Below are 25,784 nucleotides of genomic sequence, written 5' to 3'. Positions count from 1 at the left end.
CAAAGTAATATGTACTATATAACTATGCACTAGTAACTATATAGCTGGGCTGTATGCATTTTGGACAAGGCAGAACAGAACATTGTGTTTTGGAAGAAGAAATACCTGGAAAAAGAAGTGCTATTTATGTATTCACTGTTTTTTTTTTTTTTTTCTTTTTATACTGTCTGTGTTGAAGGAAGAAGAGATACTGTTAGTTTGCAGTTACCACTTCACATGGTGAGGCATGCTTTGTTAAGGCATGTAGTAAAAATGTGTTTGTGTCAACACTGGTTCAGTTTGGAGTTCGTAATGGCAGTCATTTGCAAGGATTAATGGTACTTCTTTTGGGATGTAGAGCCCAAGTGTGCAAGGGAAGGGGTGATCATGGTGATCATGCCAGTCCTTTTAAAGAACAACAAGACAAATTCATCTTACAATAGAGCTAGAAAAGCCTTTCTAACAGATCAGTTCTTTCTTTAGTGTTGTAAAAGAAGAACCTATCATGGTGGCAAATGATCCAGAAGGGATGATAAGGAAGCAGCAGAGGTGTTTTCCTATCTGTTAGAGAGTTCCTTACACCCAGGTATCTGTTTCTGTGTCCAGATGGAAGTGTTGAGGGAGAATTTGCTGATTAGATATCTAATTTAATTCAGGTTTGAGATTACTGAATGTTCTTAAGTATAGATTTTGTAAGGCTCTCATCCCCTGCCTCCACCAACTAGGATTTTTTGTATTTGATTCTTTTAGCCCTGAGAGATCAGGGTTCCAGCTGTCTGCCAGAAACATTTGTATAATGAAGGAAGTATAGTGTTGTGCAAAACAGAAAAATGAAAAATGTTGTCAGCAGCTTTCCTATCACCTCTGGTCACACTTTCCTCTTGATCAGGGGCCTATCCCACCTACTGGTTTGGACACGGAGGTTTCTCTCCTGCAGCATAACAAGGGAATGTGAATCACAAAGTCACCTTTTCACCTTTTTATAAACCTCCCCCATTTCTCAGTAAAGGGATGGATACTAGAAAGATAAACTCTTGAACTTTCTTTCCAGAAATTTATTGCATAATTGACAGCGTGCCTAATTTATTAAATACAATGAATATATGGCTAACCACAGAACACCATCCAGAGAATTTGTTTTCTTATTCAAAGCTTTGCCAGACAGAAGCACCATCTGTACAATTTCCCCAGCACCTATACATGTGAAAGCTATGCTCCTGAAAACTCTTTGAAGTATGTTTTCTTTCTGGCTATGACCACGTGGATAAGCCTATAGCATGGATACCTGTATGCATGTGCTTGCAGGTTCACCCATACAGATTCGGACTATATTTAAGAGAAAGGTCTACACTTTTCTTATTTTGTCTGTTTCTTCAAACATGTCTGGATGAAAGTCGAGGTATAACTCTTAAGGAATTCCAGCGTTAAGAATTACACCAAAATAGTCTGGATGTTGGGAATTGCTACTACTTTGGACAAGGCAAAATACTGGCTGTCCTTGGGCATATCCTGTTTGCCAAACTAAACTTTAATCTTGGGATAAGTCCAACAGTAGAAATGTTGGTAAAAATGCCCAAACTTAAACAAGTTGGGTAAGCAACTGAAGTAAAATTTGTAAGACAGGAATTATCTAGCAACAGGATTTGCTGCTAATATACACTTTTCTCCATGTTCATGTGCTGCTGGGGAAAGCTTAGATATGATATGTTTGGTACATGTAAACACTAATACCTTCTTTATCTGCTACACATTAATCTTCATTTTATGAGGGCTCAAAGCAGTACTGTCACCAACACTAGATCAAGTCAGCCATTTGTCTAGCTGAATTTTGAACACCTCCGAATGGAGGATGGAGATTACACAGCCTCTCACTCAAAATAGTGATCAAAAGTGTAAACACAAGTTCAGTCGTCAGTTAAGAGCCCTCTTCAGCTGAAGCCTTCAAGTTGGCTGGTCAGTTATTACTGTTCTTGTTGCTGTTGCCACTTGCTGTCATGCACCATGTGGTACATTTATGCACTGCAGTATTTATTTCTCTTAAAATATGCTTTTAGATTACTGCCAGCTTTGGCAGGCTTTATATCCCACATGGTTCGGGATTTGTCTGTGGATTTCTTTCTGTTTAGACCAACTGCTGCATCACCCTTTGTTGATCCTTGTTATCCAAATTATCCCATCTTTCATAGGATTGCAAATAGCAATATTCTTCTTATGTGGGAGTAGGTATAAGCACCAGCTGGTGCTTTGTGCATTCATTTATTCTAATTTTCTTTGTAAATCTTCCCGTCCAAAACCAAATTACGCCATTACATTGAGACTAATTATATTAGGAGCTGCTCAACACGTAACGTAAAATTAAATGTTATTTCCTAGAGCTTGATGATGCTGCACACCAGAAAAGAAGGGTGGAAAACATTAAATTATATCAAGTTTTACGGGGTGCAGATGAATCAGGAGAAGTAATCTCAGGCGCTCTTCTGAATGCCCAATGCAGAGTAAGCTTTGCTTGTACAGATTGTCAGAATGTGTTTAACCTGCTGTGGCTTGTGCCTCTGAGGTACACTGGGCTTTGAGTCTGGCTGCCTTTCTACGTATGGGAAAATGTCTGACACCCTTTCTGACCTAAGTGATACTTCTAAAATATAACTTGCATGTATCATCAAGGAAGGAGTGTCTCTCAAAGTAATGTCTGCAGTCTTGTGCTTTTCCCTCTCTGTTCTCACCGCACAAACTATATTAACACTTAAATTGTCATATTTTGCTACCTGAGCTAACATCCTGCTGGCATACCTGCTGCAGTCTGAACCTGAACCATTTTTTTCAGAAAACTCTGTCTCTCTGCAGGTGCTCTTGAAATATAAGCAAGGTACAAAGTGTATCAATGTTTGCCTAATCTGCACACAATTAGGATCTTGAACTAGCACCTCAGTATCTGTTTTTATACATATGCTTTCCAGTGAATGTCAGGGTGGCTTTCATGCTACCTGGTATGTCACCTGGATGATTACAGGCAGCTTGTTTCCTCAAGTCAAAGACTTCAGTTCCCTAGAAAACTAGATACAGACAAAAGAACTTTCAGGCAGTTCAGAATAGAAGCTGATCAAGAATTATGTGCTTAGTCTTATCTCACATGAGCTTCAGTGAATTCAAGCAGGCTGTGTTTCCTTAAACTCAGAATGGAGTTAACTCTGTGAGGCAGAGTCTGAAACATTGCATTTAATTTTCTCCTTCTAAATGTGTTGTGAAATATTCTAGGTAAACTAAAATCATTATCTGTGTTGGCTTCTTCCTAACAAATTTGAATCGCTTTTTAAAAGCTCCTTTTTCGTCTTTTTTTATTCAATCTTTACCTTAAAAAAAATTAATAATAAAGAATCATTCTCCAACTGAAAAATTTCAACCAGTGTTTCCAAAGATGAACCAAATATCTAAATACACATCACCCTGGCCTCACTCCACGGACAGGTTAATGGATCTACTGCTCTAGCTTTTTGCAGGAACCTCACCCAGTAATTTCTGCATCAAAGTCATAGCTTCAAGCTGAACTCTTGAATAGCCTTTGCATGCCAGTCTGCATTAAAGATTGCAGATAGGACACCTAGGTATGTTCTTTGACTTCATTCTGAGTATTAAAGACCCCTTTGACCCGTTGCCTGAAGCCAAGTGCTGATGAATTGTTTGTAATTGTATTCTTAACCTTGGAACTACTGAGTACTGGAGCAGTACTCTGACCTTTCAGATGAGATTCAGCTGAGGTACATTTCTTTGGCACTGTGCCGTGTCCCCTAAACTGTGCCTAGGTTCCTTGGAAACCACCAAATTCACCATGGCTGTTCTGGTTGATGTGAGAAGGGGTAGGATTTGTAGCTCCGTTTGACCTCAGATACCAGGTGTTGACTTCCTACAGTAGCCCGAGCTGTGGGAGAAGAACAATTTCTGTATCATCAATATCTATCTGTTGGACCACAGGAGCACCGTATTTTTGTCTAGACTGCACATACATTTGCATTATAAGGGCAAGGGAAGGGGGAGGAGTTTTTTCCTTTACGAGAAACAGAACTCAAGTGGTAAGGTAAGCACACCATCTGTAGCAAGGAACTTTGTTACACATCTTCAATCTATAGGGAGGAGGGCAAGGGAAGTAAAAAGAAGAAAAAAAATCTTTATTCAGAAAATTTGATACTGGCAGTAGCTTTAAAAAGTCCAAGTAGTGTTTTGAAGAGCTAACCTGTCTTCTGAGAAAAGCTGCCTTATCAAAGTGAAAAAGAACATATTGTTTCTTAACTTCAGATGACCTTTGGAAAAAAAAAATGTGTGAAATCCTTAGAGCACAGACTTAGGAAAGATCGGAGTGTTTGTGTGTGTTTGCTTCGCTTGTTAGGCTATGTCTTCAGTATACTGGAGAATGCATCTATCAAATATTTTTCCTTTTCTTTCCTTTCTTCTTTGCTTATCCTTCCCAAGTTTTTGCTATCATATTCCCACTCAAAGGGAGTTCTGAAGCAAAAATCAGCCTCTGGGGCTTTTTTTTCCTTTTCCGTGAGTCAGCACCTGAAAGCAGGTCAATGTTCATGCAGATGGCTGTATCCTCGTAAATCATGGGGCTTTTAGCCTCAATCTCTTGGCATCAGTCTGGGAGGACACAGGGAGAGAGATTGTTCCAAATGACAAAATAGGCACAAACAGAAGCAAAGAGGATAAAGCCTGTTAAAGAAAAACGCAGGAATTGTGTTCACCCAGCAGATTTTGGTGGTTTTAAAATCCTGAACTGGATCCTCCAGGGTAAGAGAATTTATTTAATGTCATTCAGTTTATTAGGTGGACAATCATTTACTCCCACATGGTCCTCTTGCCACATTTCAAACAAGTGTGGAGGTCTACCCACAGCCGCCTGAGCAGGGGACGAGGAAGACATGTCTGTCTGTGGAAGCCGCTGTACACAAAGGGGTGGTGCAGGAGCAGTGCAGCCTCAGCCCTGCAAACTGAGCCAGGGTGGGGTGGGACACCCTGAGTCCCTCAGCATGAGCACATGCATTCTGTCCCCAAGGAAGAGTCAAGCTAAACCAGTGAACATCTGTGGTCACTTGAAATGATCAACAGCGTAATTTTGTTTTTTGTGAGCAGTTTGGTTTCAGTCGCCTTCTTGGCTGCTGCTCTGAGAACAAAACAAATTCCTTGGGTTTGGGGGGGATCTCTCTCTAGGTCATGTTTGTGTTGCTGTGCAGGCTTGTGAAACAGGCTGAAGCTAGTTCAGGAGAGTGTGCTGTCTGTGGCTCAGGAGTGTGCCAGGGCTGTCAGTGCACAGGCAGTTTCTGATGACCTGCCACTGCCTGCTGACATTCGTGGTTGTTATTGTCATTCTCACCAGGAAGCGACAGATTTTTATGTAAGGTGCCAGGTCATTAAGTAACTCTGTCTTGGTTCACTACCTTCATTTGTATGCAGTAGTGGTTGGGTACTGTTACAGGAAAAAGGTATCTTATGAATTAATGACATTGAAAAAGAGCCTTCTAAAGGAACTGTAATATGCTGTACGTTTTCTTTTTCGCTTTAATTCTGAGTCCCACTGATCCTTTAACACTTTGAGGTTTTCTCAAGGATACAGTTTGTACAGGACTACAGCAGTTTATATAGCTGTGTAATTTATATAGGACTACAAACTCAAAATGGTGATATCGGCACATAATCATTTTATTTAAATAATTGCAATAATTACAGGGCTTCTCTTCAAAAATCATATCTTTCCATATAAGAATTCTGGCTGTAGAAATCAAAGGATAATAACAGAAGTTATTCTGCTTCATTTTCTGGAATATCAATGAGATTTTTTTTAAGACTTCCTGTGATATTAAAAGCCTGCCATTTTTAAAACACAGATCAGACTCTGTGGTTGATCAAGCTGAGCACTTCTTGTATCTAGTCGCTGACAAGAGAGTAGCAACAGTTTTGAGCAAGTTCAGACTGAGGAAGAGTGTTTGGAGATGAAACAGGAGCTGTCATGGAATTTTCAGTCTGGTGTGGAAAGAGGTAACCTAGCAAGGTTTTAATGAGGGCAAAAATCCAGCTCTGCAGTTGGTAGAACAAGTCTAACATTTCATTTTGTGCTAATGGTCTCTTTGGGTAGAGGCATTGCCACGGATCCTTTTCATTCAGAGGTAACTTAAATTTACATCCTACCTAACCCACAGCTTCTCAAAATGTGCACTAAATGGTGCTTGTGTCTCCCCCAGAGGCCTGATAAGTATCAGAGGAAAGATAGTCGCTGCCTCCAGCCTCTAACAAAAATTATGGCAAAATTTTATCATAATGGGAAAGAAGATTTTGTTTTTAAAATGGTATTTATTTTGCAACATAAGTGAGTGGAATACTTTACTGGTGTGATACAAAACAGAAGTAAAGTTCATCTGAGCAATTACAATGACCAAAAAGGAGTAGGTGTGTCTAATGTTTAATTGACTTTTTTTTCCCACTTGAAAATCTGCAGCATTCAAAGGAAAATAATGTTTTTCACCTTTTTATTGGTTTAGAGAGTAAGTGTTGTTTGTATCTCAAATATTTTATTTACAGTTGAGTGAAATTTTTCTTATTAAACATTTCTTTCAGCACTAAGTCAGACTTAGAATTTTAAAATTTTTCATATGTATAAGTGAGTTTCATAATTTGCTTTGAAGTCATTGTAAACTGCTTTAGTTACAAAATTGCGCTACATTTTTTCAAACAAAAATTTGATCATGGCAATTGAAATAACTGCTTCAAAAGCCCCAAATCGTCCCCTTTTTTTTTCTTTAAATTACAAACCATGATATTCCAAAGGTGATATATAGGCTTTGTGAAATGAAGCATAGTAAAAGAGCTGAAATTATAAGATCTTCCTTTGTGTGAAAGTATCTGACTTACTTTCATCACAGATTATAATGTTGTCTTAAGAAATTTGAAGTACCCATGAACTGGAAATAGATTTGTTACCAGCTTTCCTGTTCTACACTCTGCTGTTTCTTGAACCCCTTCACAGCATTAGTGCATCTCTTGCTATCACTTTGAGGAAATATTATTCAACTCAAGCAGTTTATACCACTATTTTTGTTTCTGCTCTCACTGTGTTGATGAAAAGGTTTAAAATTTGTAAGGTACCCTCTTACAAAATTATTGGAAAGTTGTGAGGACCACTCATACAGAGCAAGAATGTCAGCTAATATACTTGGACTGAAAATAATGACATAATAATTACATTCATTCACACCCCTTCAGAATCTGACTATCAGTTGTTTAATGTGTCTTAACATATTTATCCTGCTTATGTCAGACTTCAGTTGGAAATCAGTTTGGGTAAATTGAACTAGTAATTTTTTTCAGTAGTCAAAAGCTACCTTTGCTTCAGCAAAAGAAGAGCTACAGTTGTCTTCCAATCTGAAGTCTTACTTGATGAAAATGGCCTCGGGAGTTTCCATAATGGTGCTGATTCACAGATGTCCAGGTCAGATTGACTGAATTCAAGACTAAACCAGATGATTTGGGCTTTTGCTTTTTCTTTGCTTATCTTCCCCTTATTTGCCAGCCTAATAGCCTAAGAAACTCAGCAAAAGGTCTTCATATCTGGCTGGATTGTTCTGCATTAATGTCATTGAGAAATCTGTGATATAAATGACTGACCTTGAAGTCTGAACTGGGGAAAAGGAAAGATATGAATCTTACTGCTATCTTTACTAACTTCTGAAATCTTTACTAACTTATTGAAATTAATGGGGACAAACAGCAGGAAAATAATTGACAAATGTTGTTTTATGAGAAGTGGTATTAGTAGTTGGGTTTATGATTTATTTATGCCCTTTGTACTTTAATACTTTCCATTGTTCCATCTTATGCTCTGTGACCTCTCCAAAGACTAAAAACATTTAGGAAAACTGAATATATAACCTGAAGGCTGTGCCATCTCAGTGGGTTCTGTTGTAGCTGGACAGCAGGTTCAAAGTTATCAAAGTGAGTTAATGAAGCCTAAAACACACAGGGGCATCAGAGGGATCTGCAATTGTGAAGATTAAATATGCGTGTCTTATTAAGGCTTTAGAAAGCTAGTACGACGCAAGTAGACTTGAAAAACTTTTCCCATTTGTGGCATGTATCTCAGTGCATAAGCAATCCCACCAGCAAGGGGCAGGGATGCCCAAGCTGCTAGTTTAGAATCTGACTTCAGATTAGATGGCAGAATACCACTTCACAAATTGTTAATCAAGACTTTCCAATTACTCTTTTAATGTTTGGCATATTTATTATGTTTATAGTACACATATAGTGTATTTAATCATAACCTGTTGCTTCAAATAAAAGCAGTATTTAAGATGTTTCATGTGTCTTCATGCCCCTCGAGCTCTTGGTTGAAATTGTTTCCTCCCAAGGTCACGAGGATCCTGTATTTAGTATTTACAATTCCTGTATTGAGGCCTGAGTTAATTCTACTGATAAATGGTTAAGGAGAAGATTCTTTCATGTGGACCTCCTCTCTGCCATATCTGTCCTCTGCTGGAGCTCTGCATTTCACATTAATGAGCATCTGAAACATGTCTGTATTTTGATTTTTTCTAGCAAGTAGGAAAAGATTTGATCATTTTTCTTGGATCAAATCCATTAGTTCATTTCCCTTGAGCTGCTCTTTCAAATGCGGAAGGATAATGTTTAATTTCAGGTAAAAACTATCTTAAGCAGAACCGGTTTCACAATTCATGAAATAGTTTTGGTTAAACATATGTTTTGTAAAAATATTTCTGACGTGACTGAAATGCTGGTCTGTTATTAAAATGTGGTATTTTGGAAGCAGTGACATTTCCACATGGTCTTTCACATAGGCTCTGTGTTTGTAACCAGTGGCTGCTTCTATAAATGGTATGCCCAGCACAGGAGGGTGAGTTCACACATCCTTTTCTGTACACACACACTGGCCTGTGAACTATAAATGGAACAAAAAGATGAACTTCAATGGGCACTTGCCACTTTGCAAGATAAATAAGTGTTGATGAGTTAGAACTTTGTTGATATGCCTGAAGTAGTTTAAATAGAGCCCGTATGACGTATGTTTTTCTTGATATTTTTAGAAGTCCAGCTCCAGTGAGACCTGAAACTACACCAACAACTGTCCCTACAGAAAAGCAGGAGGTTAAAGCTCCTCGTGTGAGGAAGTTAACGAGGCAGTACAGTTTGTGAGTAACATACAGCACTATCTTTGTGGTTTTGCCTACTACAGCTGAAAATGAAAGGGGATGCTAATTATTGCTCTAGCTATGCCTTCTGAAAGGCATGAGTGCAATTACATGATAATGATCTTATACTGATACCATTCCTTTCATCACTGAGAATCTTCAAGCTTTTAATACAAAATGAATTTGCCTTTCCTGCACAGTTGCTAACCCTTTGAATTGCAGGCCACCAATTGCAGGCCATCCACCTTTTCCCGAGCTTATGGGTTAGGAATTAAAAACCTCTTTACCACGTGAAATGTCAAAGACCTGGTGTGAGCTGGAGCAAGCTGCCTCTGTCGGCTTCATTACAATCCCATTTGCAAAATGAGGAAAACAGTCTTTAGTTGTTGGGGCATCAAGCTGTGCAGTGAGCCATTCCCTCTCAGAAAGCACACCCGCCCTCTCTGTGATTTGTCACATGAAGGAATTGCTGAGCTGGCTACAGCTACAGCCAGAAAAGCTAATTCTCTTAGTCCAGGCAAGAGTGATCTGTGTCTACAGGGCTTTGGCATCCCATTTACACATAATTCATTCCACTTGAAAGTCTCTAGAGATCTGAGGTACTGAGCAGAAGTGAAAGTCCGTGTTGATTTATCCTCCCTTGAAAAGACAGACTAGGCCACCAGAAACTTGGGGGAAAAGGGATAATGCCAGCATAAACTTACTAGTAGAAGAATACCAAATCCATAATGGAGAAAAATATGTATGCTTTCTGTGTGGAATGGCAACTTTTAGCCCCTCCAGGAGTTCAACATTCTAACGTCAGTAAATATATATCAACTTTCTTTTCTGTCTCTTCAAAAGGATTCTAATAAATATCAATATGTAGTTATTTTCTATTTCACTGTTAAGAACATTGTCTTTTTAACAATCTGCATTACCAAAACTGAAAAGTTATTCACGAGAAGAAATAGAAGAATGAGTCAAATTGAAGCTAGGAGGAAAATGAGCTATTAACCAAATTAGTATTTGTTCAAGAGGCCAAGACTGGCATGTGGAAACACACGATCACTTTTTGATTGATGAAGTTTTGATGAACAGTTTTGAACATGTCTTGCTCCCATGTGGATTTTCAGTTGTCCAGTATTAGGTGTGAGGAACAGCAGACAAACACATCTAACCATAGGTGTCACCTATGCTGGGGCCATGTGTAGGGCCAAAGACTACCTAGTTAAAAATTCAGGCTGCAATTTTTTTTGTTGTTTTGTAAACCCAAATTCTATTCAATTTAAATTATCTTGTATCTGGAATGCAAATATGGGAAATGTGAAGAAATAGTGGAGGATTATTGTGGAAGTAAAACAGTGAAGGCCAATTCTCAGTCTTACAGCTAGTGTGCTGATCGCTTGATGGTTGATAAATTCACCCAAACCCTTATTTTTCCACTTCCTTGTATACACCAGAGCAGCTTTACCCAGCAAGGATGGGGAGGGTGCCAGTGTATTCCTGCTGAGAGTGGGGATCAAGGACTGGGAAATTGTCAGCTACATGTTTCTGAAAGAGAGATTAACTAGATCAACAGCCCAGATCTGGGCTGGTTACATTAATAAAATGTCTATTCAACAGGTCCAAAAGATTTCGCATTTTCTTTCCAGCATAAAACCTGTGTACTGTGCATGCTGTGGTGCTGGATTCTATCCTTACCCAGAAGAAATAAAAAATGAAGTTTGAAAAAGAAAATATTAATCACCAAAACTTTATATCATAATTAAAAAACATTACTAGGCAACCTACCATAAGGTTGTGTAACCTGTATGTCATGTAGTTTTGAAGATTTTTGTGTTGCCCAGGCATGCTGCCTTCAAGTGGCACTAAATCAAGTACAGTTCTGTTCTGGAAGTATCTGTCAAGCTGGCATGGCAGGCTTCTGTGCACTGTGAGTACCTAATTGGTAGTAAAAATTGGTGCTGTTTTATGAGCAGAAGTAATTTTTCTCATTATTTTTCACTGTGCATTAAACTGTCAATCTGTAGTCTTTCCTTTTCACACATCATTCCCAGTAATAAGGCTTCCGTAGGCCAAATTAAGACTCTGTTTACCTCCATCCAATTGCAATTAACAGCTGGAAACATCCTGACTCAGGGCTGACTGATCCCAGTGATATGTAGTCAATGGGGTTCTACAAAAGTAAAGGAAGGTATAACATTCTTTACTGGCTTTCATTTAGTAGTGACTGCAGGTGAGATGGAAAGGGTTCAGCTTGATGGCCTAAAGCCCAGGGGAAGCATGCAACCTCATCTCATATAAAATGTTTTCTCTGTAAATGGAATAAATGGGACAGGAAAAAGATACCCTCACAAGAATGTTTCTAAAGACATCCTTTTTGGAGTCAATCAAATTCCTTGAAAACAGTTTGAAAATAGCAGCACAGACTAACTCCATAATGGGCATCAAATCTGCTGTTGTCTGAAGCCATTAAAGCAGTCAGATCCATGGATGGATGTGACCATATCTGTTCTTATCAATGCTGCCAGCCTCCATAGAAAAGAATAAACATTAAAGTGGAGTAATATATAGTCAGTTCATTTATGCATATATACATAATCCATAGAAATGCTACTTGCAACTAATAACCATAAGATTGCCATTTGCATCTGAGAGGCACCTAGGCAATCCATTTTAAAGGAATTTTTAAAGCTTAAAAAAAATCTAATTTACTTGAAAAGGTAGCTGCATTACAGAAGGATGAGTAAATGGAGCTTCACTTCAAAGCTCTACATCAGACATACAGGTTACCAGTGCCTCCTCTGACACAAGTGCAGTCAAAAGTCCAGTGGCATTTTCTAATGAGAAAATCTGTCTCTTTTTATCAACGGCAGTGATGAAGATGACCTTCCTCCAGCACTGGCAGCAGCAGCAGCAGCATCAACACCAGTGTCTTCAGCATCTCCTGTGTCGCAGAAAACGTGTACGCCACAAACATCGGAAGGACAAACACAGGTTTCGCCCGGTGGCAAGGTAACACACAAAGAGAGGAACTTATGTCACTTGGGAGATGATTCAGGAAGGGTAGGAGGGAGCTGTGAGTAACAGGTTTCCCTAGATGGAGTAATTCTACATTTAAGAGTAGTTTTTAATGCAGAGTTGTAGTGATATGTTGAATTTGTTGTGTAAGGAAGTATTTAGAGCCTGCTCCAAGACCCAACTAAAATCCGTAAGTTTTTCATCAGCATTAGGGGGAAGTGGATCAGGATTAATCATCTTGATTTTAAAGGTGCATAATTTTGTTGTCTGTCTTTCCTGAGTAGCCATACCTAAAAAACCATGGTGTGAAATTTTAAATCCATTTGGCAATCTGTGCTTTAAGAAGTTAAAAAACACCAACAAAAATAACCAACAAAAGTACAGAAATTAAATGGCCCTTTTTTCCAATGCTGGGTTTCTTTTTTGCCTTTAGAGTTCCACAGATGCTGGAAGCACATTTGCTTTGGAGCCAGGTGACCTCCTGATGGATTTCACAGAGGCCACACCAATGGTAAATAGTTTAAGTTTGTAACCAGGAAAATGTAAAAGTTTTCAATAATTTGTCTGCAGCTAAAACATAAGGGATACTATGCAGTGTGTTAGATAGTGCACAGAAATAAAGTAAGTTTCCTTGATATTCAGTGATCCTGAGCCTCCCTCAAACTCAGCTCAGAACCTCTGAAAATCAGCGCACATCAACAAGTGTTATGGCTGATCTTCTGAATGTGTTTATTATTGGATAAATTCTTATTTCTCCCTCCTATCTTTACACATTGCTGCACTGATTTCACAAGTTTCTTTGTCCCTTTAGCACAGATTCCTAATGTGATTATAGGTTTGCTTTCGGGAGTTGTCTGAAAAGTCATTTCTTTTCCCCATAATTTTGTTCAGACCTGACCTAATAGCCAATCCAAAGATGTGTATCTGCACTTCCGTGTTTCTTTAGCAAGGTGCTCTTCCTCACTTCAGACAGAATTGTCTATAATGTGTTGATTATTAACTTCTTTTTTTGGACGTAGACGATTTCTACTTTTGCTTAAAAGCCAGGGAGAGATGCCGGTCCCACTGAAGTCAAAAAGCCTCTTGACTTCAGTGATCTCAATGTTTCCATCTCAGATTCTCAGCAGATTTCTTCCATAATTATAATACGATCCTTAACAACCTCCAAGTCATCCTGCATTGCAAATAACTCTAATGCCAGATAGCTCCTCTGCTGTCCAAAGGCATTTTTGCTGTCTTCTAGAAACCACAGATAAAACATATAAAAACTTGGCAAGGACAGCCCTACACTTCGGGCATAAATGTTTTTGTAGTAAGGTAATTCTGTCCTGGGCCTTGGTTTCGCTACATGGTTAGGTCCTAGTTTACAGTATGGGAAAGGTGCTGTGGGGTTGTGCCTTTTGCTTCAGAGACAGTGTTGTAGTTGTTGTAAGTAACTGCCTGTGTCCTGTTACCACTGGATGAGAGCTGTGGGGCTTGACAAGACACAGGCAGACTGAAACCAAAACTACCGGAAAGGAAGCTGTAGCGAGGTAGGTATCGGTCTCTTCCCAAGTCAGAAGTGACAAGGACAAGAAGAAACGACCTCAAATTACTCCTTAAATTGCACATTAGTAATGATTTGTTCACTGAAAGGGTTGTAAAGCATTGGCACAGGCTGCCCGGGGAAGTGGTTGAGTCGACAGCCCTGGAGGTATTTAAAAGGCTTGTGGATGTTGCACTGAGGGACATGGTTTAAGGGGGGACTTGGCAGTGCTGGGTTAGGGTTGGGCTTGGTGATCTGAAGGGCTTTTTCCAATATAAGTGATTCCATGATTCTGTCTAGGTTAGATTATCCTTCTTTATATTAGTAATACATTTGTGGCTAAATTGTAGTTATCTGTTGGAGTTTACAAATAGATTTCTTATTCTAAAAGACATACCATATCTTACTGTGTTAATCAGAATTTAAAAAAATGAGTCATGGAGACTTCAGCAACTGACTGCTCTAGATAACACAGGTTTGGTTCGGTTTTTCTTTTTTCCATTTAACAGAAGTTACAGCATTACACACTTTTTCCTTTTCCAGCTGAAGATACAGGCTTTTTGCCCTAAGTATTTTACCAAATCATGCTTTCCCCTTCCCCTACCCCACCACCCACTGACATAATTTATCACACTGTATGTTCATAAACTAACCTTCCACTGACTTTCTTGGTTTTAATATTTTGGAGAGCAGAAACTGCCCAGCATCAATCAACCCATTTTGTTTTGTTTAACATCTATAAAGGTCAGCTTGTTCTCTACAGAGCAGGTATTGTTTACAGACCTTTCTCTGCAGTTTCACTGACTACAGGCTGCTCTCAGTTGAGGTTTGAATGAAAAGTTTACTCTTCAGGGAGAGAGGCTCCAAGCAAAGGCAAGCTAAGGACAAATGAGTAGCTTTGAGACAGTCTGATTATTTAATAGTTCTGTTGTGATAGAATGTGCTGTCTGTTATTTGAGGGTCAAAGTCATGTGCGGCTTAGCATTGTGTTACTGTCAAGTCTGTGGTCATGTGCTGGTTTTGCATGCTGTGACCTGGCCCTTGGGAATTTGTTTATTAATTGCACCCATTTGATTCACATTCAGTGACAGGTACAGTATCTGAAGTCGTCATCCATGTTGTCTTATTTGGGGTATTTGCCTGAGGTGATAGAGATGGAAATTCAGGTTACTGTGTAGTCAAGGGTTTTCTGAAGAGGGTTATTCTCTTGTCTTTGATGTTTGGACTAGAAAGACTTAGGGACCTAAATTGGTCATCCAAAATTAGGTTTTGTAATTTATTTTGGTCATGATATATGCTGCTAAACTTCCCCAGTTCACTGGAGAGCTGTTAATTTGAGGCAGCTTTAGATATCCTCCCTTCTTTTCTGTAACATGACTGGTAGAGGGTGATTAATAGTCACTGACTGAGCTGCATGATCTTCGTTGTTCAGTGTCTAACCATTGATGCTTCTGGATGACCTTGGATTTTATCCATGTTTTGCTGCTGTTGCCAGCAAAACAGTGGAAGATACCAAATACAGTGGAATACATGCTGAGAATTACGCTTAGAAGTGGAGCTCAGAAAACCAAATTAACTTATAAAAATGTAAGGATTACTGAATGGAGTGGATTAATAGAAATCATCAAGGCTGCCATGCAGGGATGAGAGCAATCAAATTTGTCTACTCGGTCAGGCTGGAGGAGATATTGTGATATATACAAGAACCAGCTGAGCTCTAATGGTCACTTAGTCATCAATACTTAGGCTGCCAGTAACAGCAGGGCAATTATGAGGCAGACTGATTTCAGGAAATCATTTTGCAAGAGAAATAATGTACATTTACTAATGCAGATTGCCTAGAGGGAAAGGTATCCTTTTGTGCTCTGCAGTCCTCAAACCCTGTGGTTTATGCACACTTCTAGTCATTTTTCAATTAGATCCTACAATTAATTGACTACAACATATTACTTGTCCTTAAAATCATTATAACATGAGCAGAAGAAAATCTTTATCTTTTTTTAGCACTCTATTGTGACTTTTAGCACCGTATGCTTATAGCTTGTATGTAACAAGATTCAATCCCTCCTGCTTTTGTGTTTCAGAAAAAGCAAATGGATTTAAAAAAATGCAGCATCATATATGAAGAATTATATTATCACATTAGGAGCATCCTTAATGAAAAATATTAGAATAAGTTTTGCCAGTGTAGTAGGCTCTTTCTGCCACCAGCCTCTCTCTCCTCCTGCACTCCCTCCTCGTGTTTCTAGCTTTTATGGAACTGGAAATCAAAGCCTGAGCTTTCAGCTGTTCTGTTGCAGCTTATAATCGGTGTGATTTCTGACATATGTATGGACGCAGAGCTTTCTTGCTTAGTTACAGAAAGCTCAGTCTTAAGACCCTGAATGAATGTAACAGCTGCTACACTGCTCTGACAGTACCTCCTCAAACGAGACAGAAAGCCAGTGTGTACAAACTTCAGTTTGACCTAATGGAGTAGGACAAAAGAAATAAGAAAGAAGAGGTTTACATACAACATGGAGCTATTCCTAAACTTAGACTAAGGTTTATAATGCAAGGTGGATGGGCTAGGACTATGTCATGATCACATCTACAGAGGTATCAGGGAGCAGTAATTTACAGTTGGCTATGTACTTTCAAACTATAGGTTATCTCATGCTGTATCAAGTGAATAATTTTCTAGAGCTTCACCTGCCATCTATTGGCCGAAAACAGAAAGTAGAAAATTACTTGCCTATTTAAAGCTTGAGATACAACATTTAAAATGTGTCAATTACCAGTGTGATATTTTAAAAATGAAAAAATAAATGCTTTCAGTGTAATGCAAAATAGTTTTATTTAGGATGAGTTGGAAACAAGTATTTCTATTTTAGTGATAGTATTACTATGCAATCCTGTTCATTCAAAGTGATCTCATTGTGTCTGAAAGAGTACAGAACCTGATGCACTAGCATCTACTATTTTGGAAATAAAGTGAAGGTAACCAGTTCTAAAGTGACTCAGCTCAGGTAGAAACTGGGAGAAATTTTTATATCTTGATGGAGGTGATAAAACATCCTTGCAAACTCTCAGTAGATAGTGAGCAAGAGGTAGTGAATAGGGCAAAATAAGTAAAGTATCTTTTGATTCCACTCCCCTTTAATGTTTGTTCTATTAATAAAGAAGAGTTATTTTGATTTTTAGTTGCTAAATTTTTGTGGCAATTTTGCAAGGTTGCAATGAGCCAAATAACAGAGTGGGAAATGAGTTCAGTACTTCTTGCCTTCATTTTAAAGAACTTTTCACTTTCTGTGTAAAGCAATTTTTCAGTGGAAGACAAGCAAACATATCAAACTCTAATACCCCCATAACCAGTCCTTTTAGCATTGAATTCTAAACAAAAGTGGCTATAATGTAATTCAAGACTGATATTTGATAAGAACATTAGCATGTATCTACTATCTGACTGGCTGAAAGTATAGATCAAGTATCTCTGCATGCCCCCAAGGTCTTTAAAACGGCTCAGTCAGACACAAATTTATCAATGCTTTACTTATGGTGAACTAAATACTGAAGAAAAAAAAGGACTCATGAAGATTGGGTCGTATAGTTCAGAATTAGAAGCTTTCTACTTTTACATCTTTATATCATCAACAACAACAACAAAAACAAGATTTCTTAGTATAAGATGAATTGCATGCAATAACCGTGCAATGGATTCAAAGGGGAATATTAAAAAAATTCTGTTTTCCAAGCCAGCTTCTCAATCAATAGTATTTGTAATGGCCAATTATGAGCAAAAGAATTTGCAAAAAGAAGCAGTTTGTCTGTTACACATAGAAATAAGAAGTAAAAGCAGCAAGCAGTATATCAAATGCATATTTATTCCCAGTTTCGAGTTCATGCCCTTTAACTCCATATTAAACTAAGAAAAAACAAAGAATAGCAATTGCTAAAGCAAACAACTTCAATACAAGAAACTTAGAGCAATAGCCGATAAATCTAGTTCCATGTGAACTCAAGGAATACTCTAAATCTACTCATACTGCAAAGCACCATTCTTTTCTGCTGCAAGAAAAGGGCATCAGCTGGATGAGAACACATTGCAAAGGGGTGCACTGTAAGGCTCAGTCAAACTGAGGACGAGACATTTGGCTGGGGATTTGCAGGAAGTGCTTGGGGGCCCATGCTGTGTAAGGCTCCTGGGAGCAGACAGCTTGCATCAAGCAAATGCAGGTTACCTGAGCATCATTTAGGTTATATAAAGCACTATATTTATGTATTTTATATATAAATATAGTTTAATATATTTATTAAACTAGGGATGGGACTTAGAGCATTTTAAAACAATCACAGTCATTGGGCAACCAGATAAATGGGTGAATACATAAAGCATTATAAATAGGACTTGTGACTAATATGTAGCTCTGCAAAGTACAGGGCTTTATTGGTGGATGCCAGTTTCATAAGCAGTCTGTTGAATTACTAACATGCAAGATAACTGAGTGTCAGCCTCAGAGACAGCCCCTTGAATCTTAGTTTAAAATTCACTAAAACTCTTTGACTGCTACTTAGCTATTTAGGGATTTGATCCCAGTCATCCATTTTAGAAGTAGCCAGTGAAGAAACAAAATGGGAGAATGCTAAAAGATGACCTGTAAGCTTCTACATTTACTTGTTATTTTTCCTCTGTTTTAAGTTATTTAAATTCATTGGCTCAATATATTTTTCCCCATTATCTGTATGCTGAGCAGAACAAGCTGGTGCACTCTGTAGATATATGACAGATGATTCAACACTTCTCTATTTCTTTAACTAATTGAAAGTGAATTCTCCAAAAAATAAAATGATCCACAAAGTGAAATCCATTGCTGACTTTGCACCTGTGGACCCTGTGATAAACTGGATATGATGTGTATACGAGCAAGAAAAGTGTCCAAAAACAGGGGAATGTGTTAAATGGAAAAAGTTCAGGCGTGTATCATCTAATTCAGTGCTTTTAAATAATCAATGGTCCACTGGCTAACATTTTATAAAACTTGAGATGAAAGTAAGGTGCAATGTCAGAAGATAGTTTGGATCAAGAGGGCATAAGCTTTTCCCTGGAGAGGTGATAAATTCTGCCACACACAATTATTTTTTGTCACCTCATGCTTTTTAAGCTGCTGTCCTAACCACCCTCTGGCATTCCAGTTGACTGCTTTACGTTCATAGAAGTTATAAAATGTGCAAATGCCTATCAGTAAATCTGGTTTCTGCCAGATCATGCAAGCAGAGCTGGTCCTGGAACTTAAGACTTTGGCTGGACTCCATAGCAGGCCTGAGCAGATGGGATCTCATTTGAGAAGATATTTACACCAGTAGAGTGGAGGATCTTCTACCACCTGTGTGCCTGCAGAAAGACAGAATCAGAAAAGTGCTCTGTAGCTAAAGTCTGTGAGATTGTTGCACAGTGGTGGGATGTTTGCTGTGCCTGTATGATGGGTGGGTCAGTGGCCATTTTCACACTTGCCTATGAAGCTGGAGGACTGAAGTTGTGCTGTTACAGCTGCACATGAAGATCTTTCTGTAAATGGGTGCTGGATGGTTTAATCTGTCCCAGCTTCCTTAGTGGGGCTGTGGCTGAACACTAACCCTACAAACAAAATTACTTAGCTTTAGGTCAAATCATCCATGAAACCCTGTAGTTTCACAGATGTCTCTCCTGAGAACTGTAAGAGTGATAAAGTACATTTGCACGCAGCGCAGTTTCTGGAGAACTACTCCAAAAGGAAGTACTGTGGCTGAAGATTGTTGAAATTACTTTAAAGTTTGATCAGTTTATGGGAGGGGTTATAGGATGTGCTTGACTGCAGTAATGGCAACTTGAGGCCAACTGACAGGCAAGGTCCCAGGGTATCTGCTCCCTGATGATGAAGAGCATCTGCCAAACACCACGGACAGGGCACTGCAAGACTGTCTGTGGGCTTCTCCTTTTATGCAATTAGTGCACTAATCATTTTTAGTCCAGAGCTTTTCTCAATGCCTCTGAAGTGATATAGATTGCCACCACTTCAGCACTGTTTAGGAAGGCCAGAAAACTTGAGGGTCATGAATATTATTGAAGCTTAAAAAAAAAAAAGAAAAATAAGAAGAAAACTACCTGAAATCCCTTTCCCCTGCCTCCTCATTAAAAAAAAAGTGATCATTCCATGGCATTTGCAGCTTTCTCTTTTGCTTGAAATCAACATCAGAGTAAGTGAAAGGAATCAAGTAAATGCAAGCCAACAGATTTTAAACCAGATGACATCTACCTCCTACAGCAAGTACAGAAGGCAAATCTTTAGTAAATATTTTATAACCTGTATATTGTTGTAAATCAGGTCTGATATGTTCAATCATACTTTTGGTCAGTGTCTTTTTTATTTCGGATTATTGCTTTACTTTTCAAGCAAATGTGTTTCATGTTTGGAGCAGGAGAGAGCAGGTGTAAAGTCTGCCTATGAAAAATAAAAGTGAACAATAGATAGACAGGACTTTTCAGACACAGAGCATAAAGCATCAACTTTTTTTACTGGCTGAGTCTCCTCTTCCACTCTACAGTGATTGGTGTGATAGAAAAATGCTCAGCTTCTATGCAAAGACTGAAACCAGGTATATCTTTTTACATTTGCTCTCAATGAGACAAGTATAATGATGAAGCTATTACGGCACAAAGACTTTTGATAAAGGCATGTTGATCACCTTTCTTTTGGCCTGAGAAATACATTATTCCTTTTGTCTCAGCAGCTGTGAAGTTCCTAATCTCTCTTCTTCACTGTGATTAGTGACAATTGCATTTAGACTTCAGTGAGTAACTATTGTGTGTTTGTTTTCTTTCAAGCCATCTAATGAATTGATATATGTGTAATGCTAATTCACATTTTTCCAGTGTGATAGCAAGTGTGATGCTAACAGCTTGGCTGTTCTGTGGAATTTCAATTGAATGTCTCCAAGCTTCAGCAGAAAATGGGAACATCTGCTTTCTGAACTGTTTTTTGACTGGCTGGGTGACTCAACTTGTAAAACCAGCAAAAAAAAATCAAATAAACTTTCTTTTTTATTTGCCATGCAATTGAATAATCAGAACTGATATGAAATATTTTTTCTTCTTTGATTAAAGTAAAAACTGGTTGTCTGCATCTTCCTTTGAAAATCCTGTATTTTGGAAAATATCCTGAACCAAATGTCAGAGAGTAGTAAGAAGGGTAGATAGAAAGATCAGGCTAATTTGAAATGAAATAGTAGTTCATTTTCAAGTAATGTTTGGTTAATTTCAATGAACTCATATTTCCAACCAAAATGTCATTTCTGAATTAGGCACTAAAAACTGCTCTGACAAAGTGCTGATTGAAACCTTCAAAATTTTTTTTTTTAAGTATAGAGAAAATTGAGTCAGCACCATTTCTTTTATAACATATTCCATTTGAATAAATAGTCATTTTCTGGTGAGAATTCCTAAGCAGTAGCAGTCCTTTTTGATGAACCACAAGTGGTACCTAAGTGACCAGAGATTTTCTCTTGTGGCCTATCTTCTGATCTACCCTCTGCTTTTTCTGTTATTCACAACAGTGGGTAAATTCTCTACTGAAGCATAATATATATTTAATTTTCTTCAGTCTATCTACTAGCAAGCAAAACTGAAACAGAAGCACATTCATTGACATGTGAGATTTACATCCAGACAGGTCTTTTGCTATGACTTTTTACAGAGCCTAGTACAAGGCAATAGTAGAATAACCAGTAAGTCAAACTGATAAAATCAAAGTTTGCATAAACCTCAGCACAGCTATGGTAATTCCACAGTTCTGTGCCTTGTCCCAGGCATTGCATACCATAGAAGAAAATTGTAATTCAATTGTGGAAGAAAGAAAACAGGACTTCTCTAATTCTAGCTTGTTAACTATCATGGTAACTGTATTGCAAACCTATGAACTCAGTAGGAAGGGTTCCCTTCTGTTCATTATCCCTTATATCACCCTTTGAAAAACAAAATTTTAAACTGTTTTGAGCTGAGGAAGAAAAATTCTACAGAGGTCATTATTCTATACAACCATTTGGAGCCTGATTAATAGAAAGCAGTTCTTGCATACTTCTCTGAATTATTAATTGGAACTTGTCCATAAAACCATCACTATGGAAGAATTGTGGATTTGTGGCTTGCTTTATGGTATGGCATTCCTCATTTTCAGCAAATCAAGACAAAAAGCCCCTACTCTCTAGGAGGCACAGCTGGTGAGGTCAGGAAAGTGAATCTCTCTAAAACTCATTCAGCAAGTTAATGTCATTTATTGGTCCTTTGCCAGAAGGTTGACTAGAATCTTGCAAGTGCTCCAGTGCTATGGAATGTCACCTGGCCTCTTCCGGCAAAGTGCCAGATATTGCCAGGATGGATTTTGATGAAGGAGCTGTCCCTGCCAACTGGCACGCACACCAAGCCATATGCACATGCTCTGCTGAGAGCCCTGCTGGCAGTACTGGAGATGGGAAGTCATGTGCCAAGCCCAGTGGGCTTCTGACCACCTGAATTTGTGGATGATTTGGCACTCATTACCTGCTGCATCCGAGTTGAGCAAACTGTCAAAATTTATAATGATGAAGCTCAAGTGCTCACATCCAGATAGAATCCATGTGTTTGCATCAGTGGCTGAGCTGCCCAGACTTCAGACAAAGCTTGTTCTCTTCAAAAGATCTGTGGTCAGGAGACCGCATGTTTGTGTGTGCCTCTAAAGCAATTTTGGCCTCCAGATCTCTCCTGTCTTGCTGCTACTGGTTTGGAGAAAGGGTTGAAGAAACTGTGCTTTCTCTTTTTTTCCTCACCAAGAGCAGGGGTGGTGAGGCAGTGTGGATAAAGGCTTTTCTTCACATCTGTAGTGTGGCTGAAGTTGGGCATATTCCTGCACCAAGAACAGTTAGTTCCCAAGCTCATAGAGAGCACACTGAAAAAGCAGCAGGCATAGGATTGGAAAAGAAACCCCCAAACCAAACCAAAAACCAAAACCCAACAACAAATCAGAACAACACCCTGCTCTTACCCTCCCCCAAGAAAAGAGAGTATCCTGGGTCTTAGCCTGCAGCTATCCCAGGGCTCTTGGGAAGACATTTAAAAGTAAACGCTGTAAGCCCCCTCACTGTCCCCCAGTTATGAAGGTGACTGGACCAGTTTTGGCTCCTTTTACATTTTAGAAGACTTCAGGGTTTTTCTGAATTGAAAGAGTTACTATAATCTTCCCAGGGACCACAGCATCAGCAGAGGTTGCCAGACACAGTGTTTTGGCCTCCTCCAGCACCACATGGTGCTGGGAAGGGATCTTTGAGGCAGTGGTGTTGGAAACATGCCTCACAGCTAATCTCCAGCTTCCAGTTTGACTTGCCTGTGAGCTCCTGTTGGGATGGGCAGGAAGTTGGTGACTGAGGCTCAGGATCTGCCTAGGACATTTTATTCACAGTGTAGCTCTTCCCTTGAAGAGATACCACAAGCAGACCTCCGAGGTGAGGACTGTCATTGTTTGGCCTGTCTCCCATTTCCCTTTTACTTTTCCTGTTCCCTGCAATATTATAATCTTCAGCTGCCTTCACAGAGATGTCTTTAATAACAGATCCTCTGAATCTTTTGCTCAATAAACAAATTATGGGGAAGCAGAGCTCTGCTCAAATGATAGAACAGACTTCTGGCACTGAAACTGCTGTCATTCCCGGGCCAAGCAGAAGAGTTCTGTACTTGTGCTCTTGGTTCAAAGGAACTGTTTATTTTGTAATTAAGCATGGGCAAAAGTGAGTTATGTGCTGATAGCCCTAATTGATCTGGATTATCCCTTGGCTGGGACTAATCTCTTTAGCCAAGGGGCATACCTGAGTGCAGTGACTCAGACTGGGAGACTGGCTCTTGGGGTAACATCCCACAGACTCAGAGGCATCCGATGTGTTTCATGGCACTGAATTGCCAAAATATTACAATTCAGGTGTTTAAATCTGTAAAGATATATGCCTAATGAGCTCTTGTGTTTGAACACAACTAGATTTTACTTGCAGTCAAGACAGAATCTTTGTGTTTATTTAATGCTTGATGGCTGGCAATATGAGTGATTCATTATCAAGGGTGTGAGATTATGAATAAATAGGTTTTTATTTATAACATTTATCACAAAAGATTTGCTAGATATGGGATTGAATTTGTTCATGCACGAATCTTAAACTGAGCAAAACCTTGTTCCTTATAGACTTCCAGCTTCTACTCCAGTTGGTCTTATTGATAGGATCAAATAGTTTTGTATCCACTACCTTTAAAGAAGCAATGCTCTGCTTTCTTAATGCATGTTGGAAAAGGTGACATATTATGATGGGAAATTATTATTGTCTTATAGAAGCTTAGTTCAGAGTAGACTTTTAGAGTAGTGAGACAACTGCAGCACAGCACAGCAGTCAGCACTCTTATGTGTACTTGAGATCAAAATTCGTGAGAGGTCGCCAAAATTTGTAGGCACGTGCATAGATTAAGGCTGCAGTAGTCCCTGGGGCTGGTCACATGCTGAAGTTGAAAATACACTCAAGCGTCCTTCTGTATAGATCTATAAATAGTGCACCAGTTTGTAATTTTAACGCTTTTTCTGCAGCTCCACTGACTTTATTCTACCTGTGCTATTCTTTTCCTTTATAATAATGAACTGTATAAACTCCTGGGGATTTTGCCAGAGCTCAATAGCTCAGAAAAATGGGGCAGAAAATTAGTGCAAAGTATTTCTTACTATCCTGACAGTCAAGGAGACTGTGATGGGTTGAGTTTCTGGACACTTAAGGATTTTCAGCCAGCTTTTCCTCTTACACAAGTATAGGTTGATTACAGTAGAGAGACAAACTGTTTGTGTTGGACTGAGGACAAGTAGTACACTGTTTGTGCCAATCTATCATAACTTTTCAAGAGAGGAATGTGATCCTGAGGGTTCTAAAAAGGGCAGATGTGTTAGGTGGTTATCAATCAGCCTTTGTGGGAATGTTCCTGGGTTTGAAGTCTCCGTGTCAATAATTCATGGTGAACTAACAGTTATTGGGTGATGAGCCATCAGTGTCTATACTTAGAAATAAGCAGGTGTGGTGAGGGGTGAGTTTTTCCATCTGGTACAAAATGCATGTACAGTCTGCTTGCTGGCAGTGAAATCGAGAAGTATATGACTTACCTGGGGCACTCTCAACTGGCAGGAATCACAACACTCATTTCCTCCTCTTCGTGTTATCCATCTTTAGTGACTTTCTTCTATGAAAACAGCCTCCATCTGCAGAGATGCCACTTGATTTTGTTGGCTGTGCACGCGGTGTAGGCACCTGCCACTGGATCACCGTTGATTTCATTGGTAAAGGCCAAGGGACAAAAGAGGTAACTTTGCATTAGTTGTCCCAGCAATTCAACTAATGCAGCAACTGTTGGAGAGCAACCATATCCAGCAGGTACCTTCTGCTTTCTGCCTGCTTCATTTCTGCATTTTAAACAAAGACCAAGCAAACACTGCAATCTTTAGTCCGCATTTTTGCCAACACACCAAGACTGTGACATCATTTTGCCGTGCCACATTTTCCTCAGGGGATGGTGACTGGGCTGACAGCCCATTCTGTAGTTATGTTTTCCTTCAGCTTGCTTCACAGCACCAGCGAAAGACTACTGAAAATCCTGAAGACTGTGAGAGCATGGACACTGTCTCATTTTTGTCACATCTGAATTGTTCTTATTCTGTTTTCCTTCAAAGAATGTCTTCTCAAAAATATTCACGAGGCAAATTTATGTTGTAAAAATTATCCAGGACACGCATTTTCTTCCAGTGTGCTGTAGAGACGCTGGACTGATTTAACAACGCTATTTCCGTCGTCCCTCATGCTCTCCCAATACCTCTGAAATCCTTTTGCTAGCAACCCATAATTACAATCCTTAGAGTGAAAATCTAGAGTACTTGATCCCTAAAGGTAGCATAAAAAAGATACTAGCACCAACAAAATTTGTAGGGCTGCCCTTGCAAATTGTTACAGCAGTTGACATGAAGATTCAGGATTATATCCAGGGCAACTTAACTACTGTGATTGTAGACCTGCTTGCAAACAGT

General features: G+C 39.0%; 1 protein-coding gene across 4 annotated transcripts in view; it reads left to right on the top strand.

The window, feature by feature from the left end:
- EPB41L4B (erythrocyte membrane protein band 4.1 like 4B) overlaps window positions 1-25,784 on the top strand; it is a 169,802-nt gene that overhangs the window by 127,587 nt on the left and 16,431 nt on the right. For 3 of the 4 annotated variants that reach the window (XM_039570169.1, XM_039570171.1, XM_039570166.1), the window contains exons 20-22: window positions 9,066-9,170; window positions 12,029-12,167; window positions 12,607-12,684. In XM_039570169.1, the coding sequence (XP_039426103.1) occupies window positions 9,066-9,170; window positions 12,029-12,167; window positions 12,607-12,684 (322 nt within the window). Of the gene's footprint in view, window positions 1-9,065; window positions 9,171-12,028; window positions 12,168-12,606; window positions 12,685-24,936; window positions 24,957-25,784 lie in introns of those variants that run through there. The other variant, XM_039570176.1, reaches the window with a different exon arrangement.

This window comes from Corvus cornix, chromosome 2 (genome assembly GCF_000738735.6).
Source record: "Corvus cornix cornix isolate S_Up_H32 chromosome 2, ASM73873v5, whole genome shotgun sequence".
Lineage (NCBI taxonomy): Eukaryota > Metazoa > Chordata > Aves > Passeriformes > Corvidae > Corvus > Corvus cornix.
Note: the sequence above shows the minus strand (reverse complement) of the source record. Positions and strands in the feature narration are given on the sequence as shown.